This window comes from Cervus canadensis, chromosome 8, assembly GCF_019320065.1.
Source record: "Cervus canadensis isolate Bull #8, Minnesota chromosome 8, ASM1932006v1, whole genome shotgun sequence".
Classification (NCBI taxonomy): Eukaryota; Metazoa; Chordata; class Mammalia; order Artiodactyla; family Cervidae; genus Cervus; species Cervus canadensis.
The window spans coordinates 10,081,761-10,102,518 of record NC_057393.1 but is presented as its reverse complement, the minus strand read 5'-3'; the positions used below and the strand labels follow the sequence as shown (position 1 = coordinate 10,102,518).

Below are 20,758 nucleotides of genomic sequence, written 5' to 3'. Positions count from 1 at the left end.
TGAGCCATTACATTTTTTTTTTCTGACGGAAAGAACAGTGATCTAAGAATTAGTCTGGAATCTTACTAGCTCTAGCTACTTGAGTACTTAAATTATCTGTCTTAGTTTTCTATCCACAAAACTATTTCAGCCTAATCACCTTCACCGATGGTGTCCTCTGGCATGCCAAGTTCCCAAGACACTCTAAAAAATGACTCCGTGGCCAAATAAGTTTGGGAAATGCTGCATACTATTGCTGTCTCACCTCCCCTTCTTCATTTTACAGAAATAAGTACAAGATATACAGACAAATTACAGGCCCTGAGAATCCCTGCAAACAAAAAACTATACTGTATCCCAAAATAGCTGGAAAAACAAAAAACCCTTCAGCTTCATTTAATCTAGTGCTTTGCAAAAAATTACATAACCAGAGTTCTGTTTGTTGGTTGGTTTTTAATTTCATGTAACATTTATTACCACTTCACAGAACCAATATTCCACAAAACTTATTCTAAGAAACACAGGTCACTGCCAGTTCTGAACTATTTTTCCCCATCTATACTTAGTAGAAATGCTTATTGAAAATATTCAGCATGGCTGTTTAGTGTCTGAAAAATCTAATATAAACTATCAATGAATCAATGGCTCTTCCCCCCACTTTAATTAAGAGTCATGGTCCCCAGCCAATAATATCTCTTCAGGGGATCCTTGTAAGATTTAGCACTTTGGAATGGTGAAGGGACTAACACTCAAGTCCACACTATGAAAAGAACTGTAATAAATGACTTTTAAAAGATTAATACCTGCCCAGAATCACAAAAGTCTATTAACACTAATACACAGAGTGAGCTATAAATGTTTTGCTCATAGTGTTGATTCCAGTTTGCTAATGCACATCCTAATTAGTGAGCTACTTCAGTGCATATTCTTTTACTACTTGCAACTCTTCCCCCAATGTCTAAGAGCAACAGGGATTTGAGCTATAATAAAGTCATTCACTAACACCTACCTCATGTGTTCGCTCTAATAATTGAATATTTTATAAATAGTGGCTCTGTATCCATTAACACAAATAGTGTACATATGAACTTATTTACTACCTCCAACTTTGGTGTTTGTTCCTAAAATTAAAAGGTTACGTTTGAAACATGAGTCTATAAATCTAGGGAAGAAAGTCATAATTCTATAGCTTGCAGAGGTGCACTCAAAGAGAATGGAATCTAAAAGAATTCTGTTGCTTTCCAACACTACCAGCAGTGAAAAAAATCACCGCAGAGTTCACATCAAAATGCAAAGAAAAAGAGTTCTTGGTAAAGTCACCGAAAGGAATACTCACTAGAGACAGACACAAGTGCTGGTGACATCGTGTGCTGAGCTGTTCACTTCTCTAACGAGAGAATCATTCTACCACAGGACCTTATCACCTGCTTGTTTATAACATTAAGTAAGTTAAGAACCAGCACAAAATATTAAACAACTCTCACAAGAAGTGTGGAAGTAAGTTGAGAAGTGTGTTTAAGAGAAAAGGTACCTTAGCATTTCTTTAAAGTCAATGTTGGGACCAAATTTTTATGCAGTAAGAGAAACTTTTAAAATCTGTTGCTTTCTTAATCTATAAATTAAATGTACAAAAATGCAACAAAATGGGAAAGCTTTAAAATTGCATTCTTCTAAAATACTTGCCTAGGTACTGAATACAGGAATTTCCAGATTGGAAAAAGATAATTAGAATATACATGTACAGGCAGCCCTCCATACTCTCCCATCCACAGATTCAATCAACCACGGATGGGAAAAAAAAAATACATATACATATATATATGTATTTTTTTTTATTTCAGAAAGGTCCAAAAAGAGCACATAATATGTAAAAATTCAATAAGCTGTACATCTAAGATTTGTGCACCTCACTATATGTAAACTTAAAAATTAACTTTAGGGTTTCCCTGGTGGTCCAATGGTTAAGAATCTGCCTTGCAATGCAGGGGACAGTCGTTTGATTTCCGGTCCAGGAAGATCCCACATGCTGCAGGGCAACTAAGCCCACGCACCACAACTACAGAGGTGTGCTCTGGAGCCCACAAGCCACAATGACTGAATCCCACATGCCCCAGAGCTTGTGCTCCACAGTAAGAGAAGCCACCACAATGAAAAGCCTGCTCACCGCAGCTAGAGAGTAGACCCCACTCACAGCAACTAGCGAAAGCCCGCAAGCAGCAACCAAGACCCAGTGCAGCCAAATAAACAAATAAATATTTTTAAAACTATTTTTTAAAAAAGGAAATAGAAAGTATTCAAATTCTCCTGGGGAATGTTTGTTAAAAAATCATTGAAATCACAGAATTTTCCAGTTAAGAGGAACCTTGGCAGTTATCTAATCCGACTCCTTTAGTTTATGCCTAGATAAACTGTGGTCCAGAAATGCTACATTATTTTACAGTCAGCAACAAAACTAGAGTTAGAACCTAGATGCTTTTTCCAATCCATGATTCCCTTTGTTATACCCATGACTAAGCAGCCCTATCCATTAGAACTGGCGAAGGAAGCAACAAAGCCCAGGGATACCAAGTCTCAGCACTATAAAACAACACTAAAATGCGGTGCTATACAGGTGTTCAGGTAACAGGTCTACAACAAAACATAAACATTTTTATGATAATGAATATCAGTCAATGAAGAGCAAAAATGGGAGATTAGAAAAACAAAACCTTCACAAGCGACACAGACGAGACGGGAGACGCCCTACTCCTTTTTCCAGCCTCAGCAGTGCCCCTGCTGTTCTGTGAACACGTCGGGCCTGAGATGTACCACCCAGAGATACACGCCGGTGCACGCTCTTCATCCAGGGGTCTGCCAAGGAGCCCCTCTCCTCAGAGCCTCTCCTGACATCCTCATGTAATTATCACCACCACCATTCCCCGTCTCTCACCTCTTCTTCACTTTTCTTGTTAGCGCACATTATCCTGACATTCTACAGCATACTTACTGGTTTATTCATCCTCCTCCCTATTACATTATCTCCCAAGGGAAACAGCGTTTCTCTCCTGTTCCCTGTGCTACATCCCCAGAGCCTAAAGTGACACCTGGCACATAGTAGGGACTCAGCAAATATTTGTGGCTTAACTGCCTAGATGCATTCATTCACTTGTAAATTGGATTAATCGATTCATAAACAAGTAAATGAATTTCCAACTCTTTTTGCCTATTATGTCTTTATGGCCACTGACTACTTTGCAAAACTGGGTCATCTGCCCAAGGTGATGTGCCACAGAGATGCAGTCATCGGTAACCTAAAGCTGATATCAAGTGAAGAAACACCTGTATCCTTTTCATCAGATCTCCCCAGGACCACCTATGTCCTCAATACACTCCTTTAATTTCCTGCAGAGAAACTTCCAATATTATTTCTGATGAGCAACTACTCAAAAGATTACTGAGGACAAAACTAGGTATCACTTAAATGGCACTAAGCTGATAAAAGAATTCAAACTGACCTTGAAAAATGGGTATCTTCCAAAAATCTGAATGACACGAATTAGGGATAGCAGAAAATACCACAAAAACCAGAAATAAAAATTAGTAAGAAAGCACAGCCAAAACAAAATTTACTTTAAAAGCTCTCTGGCCAGAGCACTAAGAAACTGAATATATTATCAGCAACTGAGTTATTATTTAAAATACTTAACTATATTAACAAACATACTAATAATGGTTATAGGCACTACTTTACATATGTATCAAACCAACCAATTCCAAGCAAGATCAAATATCTCCACATCATACCAGGTACATATACTGGGTTGACCAAAAAGTTCATTTGAGTTTTTCCATAAGATGCTATGGAAGAACCTGAATGAACTTTTGGGGCAACCCATTTCCAATACTCTTTAAATATTATTGCTATTTTAACATTTTAAACATTAATGCAAACTTCTGAAAAGAAGTCTTTAAAATACTGGTTAGCCAAAATGTACAGAGGACCATGTCTTATTCATCCATACATCCCCAGGACCTACCACGGTGACTGGAACATGCTGGGAATCACACATTTATATGACTGGTGGAACAGAACAATCACACTCCTCCAGAGCCCAGGAGAAACAAACACGGAGCCACTCTAAGTGTGAAATTTTGAGCTATTTCTAGAACGACTGTCATGGAAAAGCCAGTGCGTATGTTACTTTACAGACAATATTTATAGACCTAGACATATTGTGGACTTTAAAAATCACATATATAATGTATATATTTTACTTTTATAATTAACTACTGACTGGAAGGAAATCAACTGCTTTTTAATCATGCAAGCAGTTAGCTAAGTTATTTGGCATATCAAATGAATTTCCACAGCAAAAACACAAACTTTCCTTGTTTAGGCCAGCCAGTCCTCAATAGGTGGCATTGTTCACTTGTCAAGTCATTACCAGGAGGTCGTAAAACTAGAGGTTCCTCAGACTTAATGGAAAAAGCAGACCTGAAATACAAAAACTACAGACAAACAGCTATGGTGCTCCCAACAAGATGATCCCTTTCACGTGAGCTTCGCACGCACTAAATCGTACTTAACTTTCTCAACACTCTCCCTCAGCTTTTATTTCGTACAGGACAACTGTCAAGAGCTTTGACATCATATGAATTTTCCTTTGGTTTCACATCACAGGTTTCAAGAACACATTTTCTTTCTTGTAGTTTTCCATTTGGCAACAGAGAGTTCTCTCTCCAGCTGTTTCTGAAAACTGGTCAGCTCAGCTGCCTATTCATTCAGTGAATGTCCCACTGGGCATCTACTCCCTTCCTGACCCTCTGCACCGTGCACTTCTTTTGACTCTTGCAGACAATCTTTATAAGTCAGTGTATGAACACAAATTATACCATAGATTATGGCAGTCTAATCAAATATAGCTTATTTTTCAAAAGGAGGGATCTATTCGCAGACTAAGCAAGAAGCTCCACCACCAGAGGCAAGGCACAGAAACATCCACAGTTCCTTTACTTCCAGTTCTAAGTAAAGCAATTAAGAAATATACATATGAATCTTCACCAAATGATACATTTTAGAAGTTTCAGGCGGTATAATAGGATTTTAAAGAGTAAAATTACACGTTGATGAACCAAACTGAATGGTTTTGAGTATTACTACTTTTTTCCTTTGAAAGAACTAATTTAATATTAAAATTTAAAACATATGAGATCTTTTAATTCAAACAAATATAACAATTAAAATGGAAGAACAAAATGAGGAAAACTATAATTTGCAAATGCTGGCTGGATGAACCAGAAGTATCACTTGTTTGCTCTTGACCTCAGTGTCTCTGACGCTTCCAAATGGTTTGTCATCATCCACATCCCAGCAACTGGTTTAGGTGACGAGTATTTAGCCAAGCACCTTTACCTTGACTTAGTTCTCACAATGAGCCTCATGCGCTGTTCTCCCCATGCTCACAAATGAGGAACCTGAAGAGTAGAAAGCAGAGGAAGCAGAAACCTGCTCCAAGCTACACAGGTAGTAAGTGGGGAAGATGAGACTTAAGGCAAGTGTCTGATCGGAGTCCACACTGTTACCTGTGATGCTCTTCAGACTACCTGTCATCAATATTCTTATCCAAAATGTCCAGGATGGTAAACACACCAAGGCTATCTACTAGTACTGGTATCATCTTCACAGCATTCAAGCCAGATCATTTATCACAGGGCACGTCTCTCCTCCTGCAGGTGGTTAATCAAGAATCAGCATCCACTCAGTGCTACACATTAAATTTGACACCAGACATCCTGCTCACAGTCTCATTCCTCAGCTCCCAGAAGACAGTATAAGTAGCTACATATTAACTATAAACTATTACATTAAAGAATACCTCAACTAGAGATCAATTAGCAAACTACTCTTGAATTTCAGAAGAAAGCAATAAAGGTTACAATGAGGACTCAAAAAGGCATGTCCCAGTGCTTCTGTCCCCAGTGTGCAGAAGAAACCCTCCAGCTCCCTTCCCCATTTTCCCCTTGACTGCTAACTATACTAACAATTAACTTGGTGATCCAGTTTCCAAGCCAGTAACTAAACCATCCACTCTTCTCTTACACCTGTTCTGCCTTCCTTTACAGTTACCCGCTGCTGGCCTACTGTGTAATTTGCTCATTTAGTACAGCTCATCTCAAATGACTACCTCTGACCACTCCCTCCCACCCTAGGATGTGAGCGCCACCAGAGCAAGGGATCACTGATCTGACTTACTCACTCATTTGCTGACCAGGGCAAATGCCTCTCAGACACCACAAGGCACACAGTATGTGCTCAATAAATATTTTTACAAACACATCAAGAAACCACAAATTAGGAAGGGCAAGAATGCCAAACTAGACAAACACCGCAAAAACCAAGCGCAAAAAGAGAAGGGAAACAGGACGAAAATAGAGTAACTTTAGGGAAAAAAGCAGTAGTGTGAGGGCAGGTGGTACACAGAAATGCTGTGATGGCAGAACACACCTGAGGGTGTGAGTGCCTCTCTCACAAGTCTTGCTCAGTGTTCTGGGACAGAAGGCGAGGAAGAACATGATACATTTGGAGAAGACTCATTTCTTTTTTTTCTTGGAAAAGACTCATTTCAAATGATCAGGACACATAAAATCTTAACAATGAAAATGTTTCAATTGTCTGGAAATTTTGCTTTATGTTGAACAGTTCATTCACTGGTGTCGGTTATTTGAGGTTAATTATTTTGGCCCACTTTTATGCCTTAACATGGCAACACCATGGTCTAGTGCAAAAAGCACTGAAATTTGGAGACAATGCTCTGCCACTCATCACCTGTGTTACCCTGGACAAATTAATTCTCTAAGTAAAGGAGTGAATCCATATCCTATCCATACCCCCTATACAATCATGAAGGTCCTTCCACGTTTTATGATGCTATGATTTTATGACCTGAGACAAGTTTTGGAAATTCTTGACCTAAAGAAAGAACTTTTAGAAAAAAATGTTCCCACTGCTGGTTTAACTCTAACCCTAGCATCTTCCTCAGAATTAACAGTATGACATGGGGATAAAACCATGGCCTCTGCTCTAATTTAAGTAAATGATTTTAAAACTTTGATAATTTAACTATTATTAATAAAAAATGTCGTGCAGCACACCTCAAGAGAGAATACAACACAAAACTGTCCTGACTTAGGGGCTGCTCACAGAACGCGGCTTTTTTGACTAAATTGTACAAATGTTGCCCTCTACTTCAAGCCCTCTACTTCACTCAAAAAGTAGCCTGAAAAAATATCTTAAGATTTCAAAATGCTCACCCTTTGCCATCACTCAAATTCTACTGATTATGACAGTTAGGTATTTATAAAATAGCATATACCTATCCTGTACAAAACTGTCTGGTTTCTCTGCATAACTGGAGGAAAATGTCACTACAATACAGTGAGTAATTTTCTAAACATAAGATGTTGTTATTATTTTCATACACATGGAGTAAGGCTATTAAGGGAAAACAAATCTGAAAGCTTCACTCTAGGTTAAGATCTGGAAAATACATCTTTAACAAGCAAAGAATCATTTGCAATTATCATGTTCAATGCCTCAATGCAAAGTAATTCTTATAAATGGCAGAAGAAAAGCATTATCCATACTTCTTTGTGTAAACACACATCCCGTAGGGACGGAGCCTGGATGTTAAGAGCAAACCTGCTCTGTATCTAGAGCGCCGCCTGGCGGCTGGAGTGAGACAAGAGTCTGGTATTCTCAGGATGCTACTTCCTTTCCGTTCTCCGTGGGGTCAGAAGAGACCCGTGGCAACTTTTTCTTTACCACGCTTACTGTCTAATCATTTATGCCCGATTCTAAGGTAACTTCCCCCAAAATAAATATCCCTCAGAAGTAGAGGTCTCCTGATATGTGAGTCTCTCACAGTAAGTTCTCTGAACTAATATCAGAAAACAGTGCTTTAGGATAGCATGAAATGACCTCAATCATTGTAACTTTTAAAGTTATACAAGACTGCTTGATGGAATAAGCCAAAAAATTTGAAGTATTTATAGATAAAAGAGCATAATTTCAGGGACAACAAACAAAAGGTGGCAAGGGGAAATAAGGCTAAGTGCCGACAGTGTTGAAGCTGGGCAACGGGCATACAGGGTTCACTGTATTATTATCCCTACAAACACTCGAAATTTTCCATCTTAAGGTTCTTTATAAAATTAAGGTAAAAATACGTAATTCAGATATATTAATCCTAGTAATATGTCTTTCAAATAATATGTGAACGTCTTTCCAAAAAAGCTTCTTAACCTAAAACTACTGTAAAAAACAAACTTTGTTCACCTTTTTCTTTTAAAAAAAAAAGCCTGCTTAAAGATTTCTTTAAAAAAACAATAAATGGTAAGTAACACTGTCAATGTCATGGCTATCTACAAACAAATAGAGAGTAACTGTCTGGTGTTATTCAACTGCGTACTTGTGGCCTAGGAAAACATTTCCACTATCTTCATCCATAGATTCAAAGAGCACTGTGTTTCAAACAATCTGAACAGAAACAAAGATGATGGGCTCTGTGACTTATGCCAGAAAAGTGACTTTACTGTTAACAAAGACATCGAACAAGTGATAAACTACTTTCATCTCCCACTACCATATTTTCCTGTCGCTAACTTGTGAATGTGTGACATAATAAAAGGGAAAATGAAAACATGAAACAGGGTGACCATGAAGCCTGAGAACCTCCTCTGTTTAATTAGAGAACAGCACACTTATAGGAGGAAGTTCTCTGTAGTATAGATCTGTGAAAGTGAAAATGAAAGTCACTCAGTCCTGTCTGACTCTTTGCGACCCCATGGACTATACAGTCCATGGAATTCTCCAGGCCAGAATACTGGAGTGGGTAGCCTTTCCCTTCTCAGGGGATCTTCCCAACCCAGGGATCAAACCCACATTGCAGGCGGATTCTTTACCAGCTGAGCCACAAGGGAAGACCAATACAGACCTGTAACAGGGACTTATTAAAAGGAGGCAGGTGTCCACTGCAGATAACAAAGCCACAGAACAAGCAGTTCAAGAAAGATCCTTGTGAACACATTGGAAGAAGAATAAAGTCAGAGGAGTCACAACCCAAAGGCAGCATCTGCCCAGCCCCTCCCCCCAACCAAGGAGTGGTCAGCAAAGAAGAGGGGGCAGATAACAAGGGTGCCACCAGAGGGCCCTCCCTGCATGACACCAGACAACGCCCAATACACTGCCACACAGTGACTTACGAGCAGACCACTCAAGCCAGGTTTCCTTTCCGTACTGACCCCAACTATATTTCAGGAAATACATAAAGCTGGTTTATGTCACATGAGCAGAGAATCACAAGTTTGGTTTTGATACCTTTCGTTCCTCTTTGTATTCAGTTGTATATATAGTACCTCCAAATTCAAAATGAGAAGAAAAGTTGTTCTGTAACAAACTATTTAAGCAATAAATAATTTTTTTTTAAAAAGGAGAGGAATATATACTGCTCTTAAAATTTAAATTAAATTCCCTTTAATTCTATAATAATGCAACTATGATATGATACACACATATACAAACACAAAATCACATCACACAATTATCCTACAGTGAGGACAGAAAGGGACACAGTGTAAGCCAATCTCTTGAGTGCAGACTTCTTACAGACCAGACAAGGTCTAATCTCTTACTGCTTACAAGTTTTATTAAGGAAATAATCTGTATTCACTCATTAAATTTAATATAGCAGATCCCTATTCTAATTGAGAAAAATGTTGAGTCATTAAAGACACTCTTAGAAAGATTATTTTTAAACCTTGTTAAAAATATTCCTAGTTAGGACAACAGTCCTGTCGACTTCATGATCCCTTAGAATGCTTCTGCTTACTCCTTTCCACTTTTCTGTTCCCATCAGCATCAGTCTCTCACCTGTTTCATTAAACTATATAAAATATAAATACAAAATTCTTTATATACATTTCAGCTTATGATCACAGAGATCATCCAAAATAAGAAACTTCTTCCTAACATCCTTTCCATACTCTAAAAATTAACTAAGGATACAAAAAAAAAAAAAAAATCCACAAAGTCTGAGACCAATCCATTTGGGAGTGCTATGGAGAAAGACACCCTCAATACTCTGGAGTAAAGACAGCACAACCATGGCGGGAATTTGACAATAACTAGCAAAATTCTATAAGCTCTTGTCCTTTGAGGCACTAGGTCAGATCAAGCAAAACAGTACACCTCCACCCAAAGGCAAAATGACAAAATTATACTATCTAAAACAGCAGAAGATTAGAAACAAGTCCCATGTCCATTAACTAGAGATTGCTTGAATAAACTACAGTATGTCCAATCAAGAAAAAAAAAAAAAAAAAACAAAGAATGATTCAACACACAAAAAGAGATAAAGCAAACACAGAAAACTAACCCGTGTTGAATCTAGATATGGAAACAAGGTAGTCAGTATACCATTCTCTCAATTTCCCTTTGTCTGAAAGTCCATAATAAAATCTGGAACACAGTTCAGCCAACGCCTCAGAACTGTAACGCGACTGCTGGAGCCACGGCTGCGGCCTGCTCTCCACATGGTTCAGAAGAGCCGAGCCCTGCTGGCACTGAGTACCGTTAGGTAATGGCATTATCCATAACATCAATAAAATTTTAGCTAAAAATCCCGTATTTGTATCCTGTGGAATTACTTGTATTTTGAAAAACAAAGATTCTTAAATGCTGGTTTTATATTGTATTATACAAAAGATAGGTCACAAATTACTCCCGCTTTATTTTATCTAGATAGTATTATTTTCTGAAAATCTGATATCTACCTGAATGATTGAAAACAGTAATGGAAACAAACATACAGAATCATTTATGAAGTCTCATACAATCTCACCCTCTGCAATTATGCGTTACTTTCCTAAGATGTTACTAAAAAGAACTGACTTGCTATTCTGGATATCAAAGCAATCTATATTTATTTATATCCTCATCAAATCTCTCAAAAAATAACCTACTTCTTGGGGTGCCTAAGTGATTTTATTTTACAGTCACCAACAGAGTTAAAAATGGATTTTGTGCATTGATATGGTTGCTTAAAGTTCCCAAGTTAGTATGCTGACTGTTATTTTCTTCAAATGTTTTACAACAACAAAAGCAAAAATGTATTTTCTTGAACATAATTAAATTAGTTTGGCCCATTATATGGACAAAACCACAAAACAGAGAGGTGCTGCCTGGAGCCAGGAAAGCAGGTCATATCACTTGAACTTTCCAATGGAGAACTTTTCTGGCTTTTCTTCCTGTCTCTGAGCACTGGGACACCAGCTGGTTCTCACATAGAAAACCGTACCCAAGTAGGAGGAAAACTCATACTCCACGGCAAGAATTAGGTTCCTTCAGTATAGAACGCCACACGTGGAGACTGAGGAGCAGAGCAGCATGTCCACATCAGTTTCTCTAGGCAGCCAGCACCACAGAGAACTTACTCTCTATCTCTGAGCAAGGATTTGCCAAGTGAAGGAAGAATTTCTAGGATAAAAAGCCAGCAAGTAAAGGAGTCACCTGCAGCAGTGACCATCTCCCGACACAGAACTACCATTAGGGCAGCTCACAGGTCTTAAAATTCTCTCTTAAAAAAAAAAAAAAAATTCTCTCTTAATAATCCCCAAGTTTAATAATCTACCTAAAAAAGATCAGAACTAGGACCAAGTTCCTGACCAGTGCCCTGTTCATAAAGCAGAAAGGAACTGTCCCTGCTCGCAGCTCCAAAGCATGGACACAAGGGGGCACAGGAGGGCCATAAGAACAGAGACAATCTCTCTCTCTCTCTCTCTCTCTCTCTCTCTCTCTCTCTCTCTCTCGCTACAACTGTAGGCCGCCTGCTTTACCAGAAGGAAAGTGTTAAAAAACACAGTGAAGAAGAGCCCTGATGGCTCAGCAGGTAAAGAATCCACCTGCAACACAGGAGACACAAGTTCAATCTTTGGGTCAGGAAGATCCCCTGGAGAAGGGAAACAGCAACCCACTCCAGTATTCTTGCCTGGAAAATCCCCTGGACAGAGGGGCCTGGCGGGCTACAGTCAAAAAGGGTCGCAGAGTCGGACATGGCTGAATGGGGTCAGAAAAAAACCTCAAAGACTGGCCTCAAGAACTGAAGCTGCAAAGGCAACTAAATTTAATAAATCAAACTACAGAGCAACTGATGCTCCAGGGCACTGCTGAAAATACGGCAACCAGTCAGCAAATGGTGAAGCCTAAGACCTAGACGTGAAACAACAAACACTTTAACCGAGAGATCAGGGAAAGAGACAAAGAGAACACTACTAAAACCACTGTCGTTGTGGGGTGACTGTGCAATGCCCAAGGCTGAGGCTCCAGGGAGTATCATCAGAGGCTTCTCGAATACAAATGCATATTCTCCTTTCTTCTCTGATGTTAAAACCAAATGCATCCAACAATGTGTGTATAATTGCATTGTTGGGACAGTAACATATAGAAAAGTAATATATTTGACAACATCGTAAAGAAGATGGATGGAAACAAAGGTGAACTACAGTAAGAAAATTATATTAGATGGTAACTCGAATACACAGGAAGAGATGAACAGAACCAGAAACGGAAGTTAAGGTTAATTTTAACAAATCATAAATGAATACTTGTTCCTATTTCTCCTCTCAGCTTTATAAAAGACATAAAGTCATGTAAGGTAATAACTAAAGAACATATATTGAGATCACAACATATATAAATTATAAATAGCACACAAAGTGGGAAGAGGGACTGAAGCTCAATAGCAACAGCATTTTATTCCTCACTGGACTCAAGCTGGCATAAATCTGAAGTCACTCCTGTAGGTCAACAGGTATATGGTAAGCCTAGAGCAGCTACTAAGAGAACATCTCAAAAATACATAGTGAAAAAATTAAGAGTAATTGAAATCCTACACTAGAAAATATTCATTAGTGCAAAAGAAAACAGTAAAGAAATAAAAGAAGAAAGACATGAAACACAGAACTAAAGTGAAATGAAGACATAAATCCAACTCCATCATTAACAACATTAAATATGGATTGATTAAACACTTCAGCTAAGTGGAAGAAACTGCTCTCCCTCCAAATTAAAACAAACAAAAAAAGAAGATCCAAATATACAGTGACTAAAAGAAACATACTTGAAACTCAAAGACACAGACTGACAATAAAATAGTATATACCTATCAAGCAAACAGAAACCACAAGTAGATGGGATGGCTATACCAGTATCAAACAAAATGGATTTTAAAATTAAAAATTCTACTAGAGATATAAATAATCCACAGAATGGAAGATATTTTCTAATCTTTAAAAAATATTTTTATTACTTTAAAATATCTAAAACTTTTCTAATATTTTTTAAAATGGGCAAAAAATTTTAAATGGGCAAAATATGTAAGCAGACATTTACTCAAAGAAAATATACAAACTGCCCCAAAAAGCAAATGAAAAGATGCTCAATATCATTAGCCATCGGTGGTGGTGGTTTAGCTGCTAAGGCGTGTCCAACTCTTGCGATCCCACGAACTGTAGCCTGCCAGGCTCTGTCCATGGGATTCTCCAGGCAAGAATACTGGAGTGGGATGCCATTTCCTTTGCGAATCAAAACCTCAATGAAGGGACTTCCCTAGTGGTCCAGTGCTTAACACCCTGCGCTTCCAACACAGGGGGTTCAGATTCAGTTCCTAGTTGGGGAACGTGCTCAGGTGCAGCCAAAAAAATAAACACACCCTCAATGAGATACCACTTCACACCAACTCAGATGACCAAGAATTTTAAAAGGGTAGCACTTTGAAAAACAGTATGGCAGTTCCTCAAAAGGTAAACACAGAGTTTTTATTTATTTATTTACATTTATTCGTTCCTATGACCTAGCAATTCCACTCCTAGGTATATACCCAAGAGAAATGAAAACATATGCCCATTAATAATAAAAACCTGTCCGTGAATATCCATAGCAAAGCCTTCTATATAAGCCCAAAATGAAAACCACCCAAATGGCCATCAATGGATGAACAGAGAAACAGAATCTGGTACATCCATACAACAAAATATTATCCAGCCACAAAATGGAATGAAGTACTGACACACGCTACACATGGATGAAGCCTGCAAAAATGCTAAGCGAAAGAAGCCAGTCAACAAGAGACCAGTATGATACAATTTCATTTACCTGAATTGTCCAGATTAAAGAAATCCAAGAACAGAAAGTGGAATATGGTTGCCTAGAGCTGGGATGTCTGAAGGATAATGAGTGACCACTCTGGGGTTGAGGTTTCTTTTTTGTATGATGAAAACCTTCTGGCGTTAGTGATAATGGCTGCATGACTCTGAATATACTAAAAACCATTCAGTCATACACTTCAAATGGGTAAACTGTATACTACGTGAATTATACATCCAAGGTCCATATAGTCAAAGCACGATTTTTCCAGTAGTCATGTACAGCTATGATGAGAGCTGGACCATCAAGGCAGCGGTGTGCTGAAGAACTGATACTTTCGAACTGTGGTGCTGGAGAAGATGCTTGAGAGTTCCCTGGACAGCAAGGAGATCAAACCAATCAATCCTAAAGGAAATTAACCCTGACTATCCATTGAAAGGACTGAGGCTGAAGCTGAAGCTCCAATAACTGAGCCACCTGATGCAAAGAACCAACTCACTGGAAAAGATCCCGATACTGAGAAAGAATGAGGACAGGAGGAGAAGGAGATGACAGAGGATGACAAGATTAGATGGCATCATCGACTCAATGGACATGAGTTTGAGCAAACTCCGGGAGACAATGAAGGACAGGGAAGCCTGGTGTGCTGCAGTCCATGGGGTTGCAGAGTCAGACACGACGTAAGTGACTAAACAACAACAAAACTGTTATAAAGAAATAAAAGCACAGCACAGTCTTGACTTACAAAATGCTATCTCATGTTACTTCTTAGAAACTACATTCAGAGACATGACAAACTGACCCATATGAAAAACAGTATCATTTCAAATATCTCTGAAAACTCCATATGAATTCAGTTAGACGCAAGATAAATAAAATTCTATGAATGAAGTTAAAAAATTTATCAAAGCTAAATATAATCACTTGTATGAAATCAAAGTGCTAAACAATCACAAACTTTCCCACCAGTATGAATTTTCTATAAGTATGTGATCCTATAAAATGAATCATTAAGGCAAACCCACGACAGACTGAAGGCAGGAGGAGAAGGGGACGACAGAGGATGAGATGGTGGGATGGCATCACCAACTCAATGGACAGAAGTTTGAGCAAGCTCCAGAGTTGGTGATGGACAGGGAAGCCTGGCATGCTGCAGTCCATGGGGTCGCAAAGAGTCGGACATGACTGAGCAACTGAATTGAACTGATTTGGTTATAATAAAGAAATACACTATGTATTTCAATGTAAACAAAAGATCAAATCTCATATTCAGAGTTCCGTACTGCTGATGGTAGTGAATGTAAATATAAGCTATTTTAAAAAACCTCAAATATACCTTGAGCCTAAATACAACACTGTCCTAGAGCCTGCCTGGAGGTTAAGTGGCACTGATCTTTTTGGACTTGGCTCAGATGTCACTTCTTTCAGAAAATCCTCTCTCACTTCAGTCTCACACTAAGGTGGCTTTCCTTACTAGTCCACCAGCTAACTCGAACAGCACTGGAATTGCTTACCCATCTATCTTCCCAGTGGAGTGGACCCCATGGAGGACTGAAGCCCAAAAACGGAGTCAGGGCCGGGGGGAGCAGTCAAGGTTTAGTGGGAACACATCAGATGTGTTTTTGCCCAACTATCCATACCTGGGAAGCAGGAAGGCACAAGGCCAGAATCTCAAGGGTAGTAGGAAAGAGTAACGTGCAGAAAGGAATTAAGACCTCCTGAGAGTATCAAAGGAGACCTTCTTGCACCTGGCAGAATCCTTATCTATAAATGCTACCACCCACAGCTACAGGTCTCAACAGGGAATTTGTGGGAGCACTTCTCAAATCGAAACGTGCATGTGAAATCACCTGGAGACCTAGTTCACAATGCGGACTTTGATTCAGTAGGTCTGAGGGGAAACCTGAGATTCTGTGTTCCCAGTGACACTGATGCTGCTGGTCTGCAGACTACACTTTAACTAGAAAGGCTCTGGAAGACCCAGAGTCAGCCTTCTCACAGGGAACATGCAGCATTAACTCCTGCCCTATAAACCATCTTTTTTAAGCTAACACATTCTGTGTCATTAAAAAGACACAAAAATCAAAACTTCAATCCTTCTGCATCTGTTGGCATCTTTCTTCCAAGACATCACCGTCCAACTGTGAAAAGTATGCAATCTCTTACTCATCTAAATATCTGCAGCTGGAAAACACAGGCCCTCAATAAAGGCTTGTCAAATGATGCTCTATACAACCTCACCTCTGGGTGATAGACAGGGAAGCCTGGCGTGCTGCAGTCCATGGGGTCGCAAAGAGTCGGACACAACTGAGCAACTGAACTGAAACAACCTCAACGTATTCGGTTTTTTCCATGTGCTTCTTGTTAAGCTGTATTTGTTCACTGGTTCCTCTTTCCCGTGTGAACATCAATGCCTTGAAGACAGAGACGCCCCCCTGTGGGCTGTGGCACAGCCTGGCACACACGGTGCATGCAGTGACGTCGGCTGACAGCCCGACGACTGGTCTATAAACACGCGACAGTCAGGCTCCTGGAGAGAACATTGAGTAAGGACACGTCCTTTTTTTCTGAGGGATTTAAAATGATCACATGTATGACTCGTTTTCACAAAAGTTCAGGAATACACCCTGCAAGAACCATCAGCTCCACTTAACACATAAGAAAATGGCATAAGAAGGTTATACAGTATGCTCCTTCATAGACAACCTCAGCATAGGAAAAAACGTTTAGTGAACGGTACCTCGGTCTTCCCACATTCATCGGGCGGATCCTGGTGTATGGCCATTTGATACTTGACATACAAAGAAAATGACTGGCTGAAGGACGACTTGAACTCTGGGTCCTCAAAGGAGACAGGTACTAACCTCACCTTCAGAGCAAGGAAAATACAAGCAGATGCTATTGAAACATCTCTAACTGATGATGTGCTTCTGAAGGTGAGGCTAGAGTAGGATCTCCGCAAATCCACTGCCAAAGCTCAGCACTGGCCTTGTTCATAAAACGAGTAAACCTCGGAACAGGCTGACGAGCACAGAGCCTGATGCATGAACTTCACACCGATATTTACGAAAAATTTAAACTCACAAGGGCCGGGACAATTTCTTTGGTTTAATTTCTCCCTTTATCCATGTAACTCGCTGCATACAGCAGAGTCAATATTGTTGCCCATAGTAACTGACACTAGCTCTGTCACTTCTACTTATATTAAGGGCTTTTCCCCCTCCAGATTTTTCTTGGGTAATGTGGTTTACAAAATTACAAATCAAGGACTTCATATGAGAACTTCAATTAAAACATTCTACTATCCATTCTAGTCCTACTCAGTTGTATATGGCCTGTACATCAACAAAGAGTAATTTAGCTATTAGGACCTCTTTCTATTCATGACGTCTACATGGAGATAAAGCATGTTAACTGTGCTGGGCAAAGTATGGCTACCATAAAAACTGGGATTTTTTTAAAACTTTTTTTTTCCAATAAATATTTTAATTTAGAGATCTGTTTTTCACTGAGTCTTAAGTAAAGGCATCTAAACACGGCTATTTTTAACACGGTGATTCAACATTTCCATGTTGAAATTATACATAAAAGGCACTTAACATGGCCTGTGGTAAAATCTGCACTTTCAGAATGTCCACTATCCCATAGTCCTATCTCTTTGCAGATATACTGCAAATTGAACATAAATAAAATGCACCACAAATAAACCAAGAATTCACACAGTGATATCAAATAGAGGGGAACTTTCATTTGTTCAGAAACATTACACTTGCCCTGCTGACCTGGCTCACAGTTGGTTTATCAGGCGGGTCCCTGTGAACAACCATCTGGTAACGTTTATAGACCTGGTAAGACTCCTGAAATGTGGCTTTGAACTGTGAACTTGGTGGAGATGATCTCACCACCCTCACCTTCAGAAGGAGGTAAAAAACAATGTTCATTAATTCATTTATTTATTCCATTGAATATGCATTAACAGTTACTCGCACCCTCAAAGACCCAAAAGTTTCAATACAAATATTAAAGCAGAAACATGTAACAGCAACATTTTAACTCTAAAGATCAACTGTTAATAAATAGAGAAAAAATACTATTTTTCCAAATTATAGACTCATTAACAAGGCAGAGGTTCCTGCCCAAATTCTAAGACTAAGCTCTTTGACTGAATTACCTAAGACTGCCTCAGCTATAAAACAACAGATTAGTTCTGACATTCAAGACAGAGACACAAACAAATACTCTTTAATATTAGCTGTACACAACTCACCTTTAGTAAAACAATTCAAAAGACTGAAAATGTGAATGTATTTTTTGGACACTCATTCATACACCATTAACTCTAAACTTACAACTTTTTAATATAAGTATAAAAGACAACTTTCAAAAACTGTTCCTATTCCATAGCATACTTTAAAAAGACTCTAAAGTCAGGTTCCCTGTACTCAAATCTCAAAGTTATCATTTTAGTCAAGTAAATAAATTAACCTCTCAGTGCCTTAGTTTCCTCATATGTAAAATGAGGATGGCATTACGAGTGGTAACTATACATAGTAACAGATGACATTTCTTTAATCTTTTTTACTAACCAGTTAAAATATCTTAGCAAAACAGAATAGTAAAATACAAAATCAAATGTAATGTAATAGAAAGGCCTATCTGGAAACTTCTTGTTTGTGCCATGAGGAGCTGTTCTCATGAAAGAGTGACACCTAGTGGATAACAAAAATCCACCCATTCTGGGTGTCATATTAAAAAAATAAAAGCTTACAACACAAGGAGCTTAACCCAGTGCTTTATGACAACCTACAGGGGTGGGAGGGAGGCTCGAGAGGTTGGGGACACAGGTATACTTTTGGCTGATTCACACTGTCGTATGGCAGAAACCAATACACCACTGTAAAGCAATTACCCTCCAATTAATTAAAAAACTAAAAGCTGCCCACTGAGGAAGTGTTGTATTAGGTGAAACCTGCTGCCCTGAATACATTACTAATAAAGCTAAAAGACTCTTCATAAAGTATTTTAAGTGGTAAGTTCCATTCTTTTTACAATTTGGGAAGGAGAAAGTTAATACCAAAACACAGCAGCCAAGGAATTATAATAATGAAAATTGTCAAAACTTATGTCTAAGAATATATACTGTTCTAAGGTTTAAACTGCACCAAAGTAAATTTTTAACATCAGGTTTTCAGTGATAAGTGATATTCTTAGATGACATTAAGCTATAAATTCAAAGGCTGACCAGTTACTAATCAAGTAGGAGAATATAATGAAGTCATCATGGCAAATGTTACAGAAAAAAATTTTATAAATATACCAAACTAATACTGAAAAACCTAGACTTAACCTGGAATGTAAACTGACTTGGGAAAAATAAGAAGAATACTCTAAAACTATTCATATTATGTCTAAACTGTCTAAATTCAGACATATTTCTATTTATAATGTCTAAACTGCTGGCTTGCATACGTAATACCATTTGTTCCCTTGATCAAGACCAGAATATAAAAATCAATGAAACAGTGATTTACCTACTGTGATCCATTTCTTTCACTATCTAAACCAAAACTGCCGAAAGTGAAATTTTAAATAAATTATTTTAAAATTTTTCACTCTAATGAATAAATTTCAATTAACGTGTACAAAAAGCCAGAGTAACAAATAACAGTAACACTAAAACTGGAATTTTCACAACTTTAGTAGCCACCTTTTTAAATCTTAAGGAAAAAAGTTTTCCTTAAGAGGCAATTAACTTAGTAAATATTAAGTGCCACTCCATCCCAGTTCACTTTAATTTCCCATTATATAAACAGCAAAACATCAACTGTATAATCCTCAACTGAAAACAAACAAGGTAATCAACAAAAACAAAAAAATGTCCTCCAAGGTACCTCTAACTTGTGTGATGCATTCTCTGGTAAAGATTCAAAAATTAAATCTTCAAGTGACTTGGGTTGGTTGGATTTAGTCTTTGGTGGGAGCAAAGATGAGGGCTGACACTGAGCTTGCAAGCCCTCACGTTCTCCAGCTGGGTTCTGCTGCATGAGTTTTAACCTTTTCCTTTCTTTCCTGACTTCCTTTGCTTTTCGACATGGAGGCTTACTCAAATCTGCTCCTCTGCCTAAAAAGGAATTTTAAAACAGTAGATCAATCACATTTGGCTCCAGAAATATTTTTCAAAAATCTCAAAGGTTCTACAGAAGTAGTCCAAAGAGTTCCAATTGTTAGGTTAGCTTTGAGTGCAGGTTTCAGAGGTTTCATGGTGTAGACCTCTAAGTTGATCTTTAAATTTATCTTAGAACTGCCAGAGAAAGTAAATAGTAACAGAAACTTTTCAGGCTGCTCTTTGAGACCCCATGGACTATAGCCCACCAGGCTCCTCTGTCCATGAGATTATCCTGGAAGGAATACTGGAGTGGGTTGCCATTTCCTTTTCCAGGGTATCTTCCTGACTCAGGGACCGAACTCGCGTCTCCTGAACTGGCTGCCAGATTCCGAACCACTGAGCCACCTGGGAAGCCCCTTATTTTAATTAAAAAGAGCAAATATCAAGCTGACAACCCTTTAAAATATAAAAAAATGTTTACTATTAAAAACTAC

The 20,758-nt window shown here is 38.5% G+C and overlaps 1 protein-coding gene across 7 annotated transcripts in view; it reads right to left on the bottom strand.

Annotated features, from left to right (window-relative positions):
• Positions 1–20,758, bottom strand: part of ATE1 (arginyltransferase 1) — a 154,448-nt gene that overhangs the window by 117,925 nt on the left and 15,765 nt on the right. For 4 of the 7 annotated variants that reach the window (XM_043475259.1, XM_043475258.1, XM_043475260.1 and 1 more), the window contains 3 exons: positions 20,050–20,279; positions 17,941–18,069; positions 16,899–17,027 (listed from right to left, as the gene is read on the bottom strand). In XM_043475259.1, the coding sequence (XP_043331194.1) occupies positions 16,899–17,027; positions 17,941–18,069; positions 20,050–20,279 (488 nt within the window). The remainder of the gene's footprint in view (positions 1–16,898; positions 17,028–17,940; positions 18,070–20,049; positions 20,280–20,758) is intronic. The other 3 variants (XM_043475263.1, XM_043475262.1, XM_043475261.1) reach the window with 2 other exon arrangements.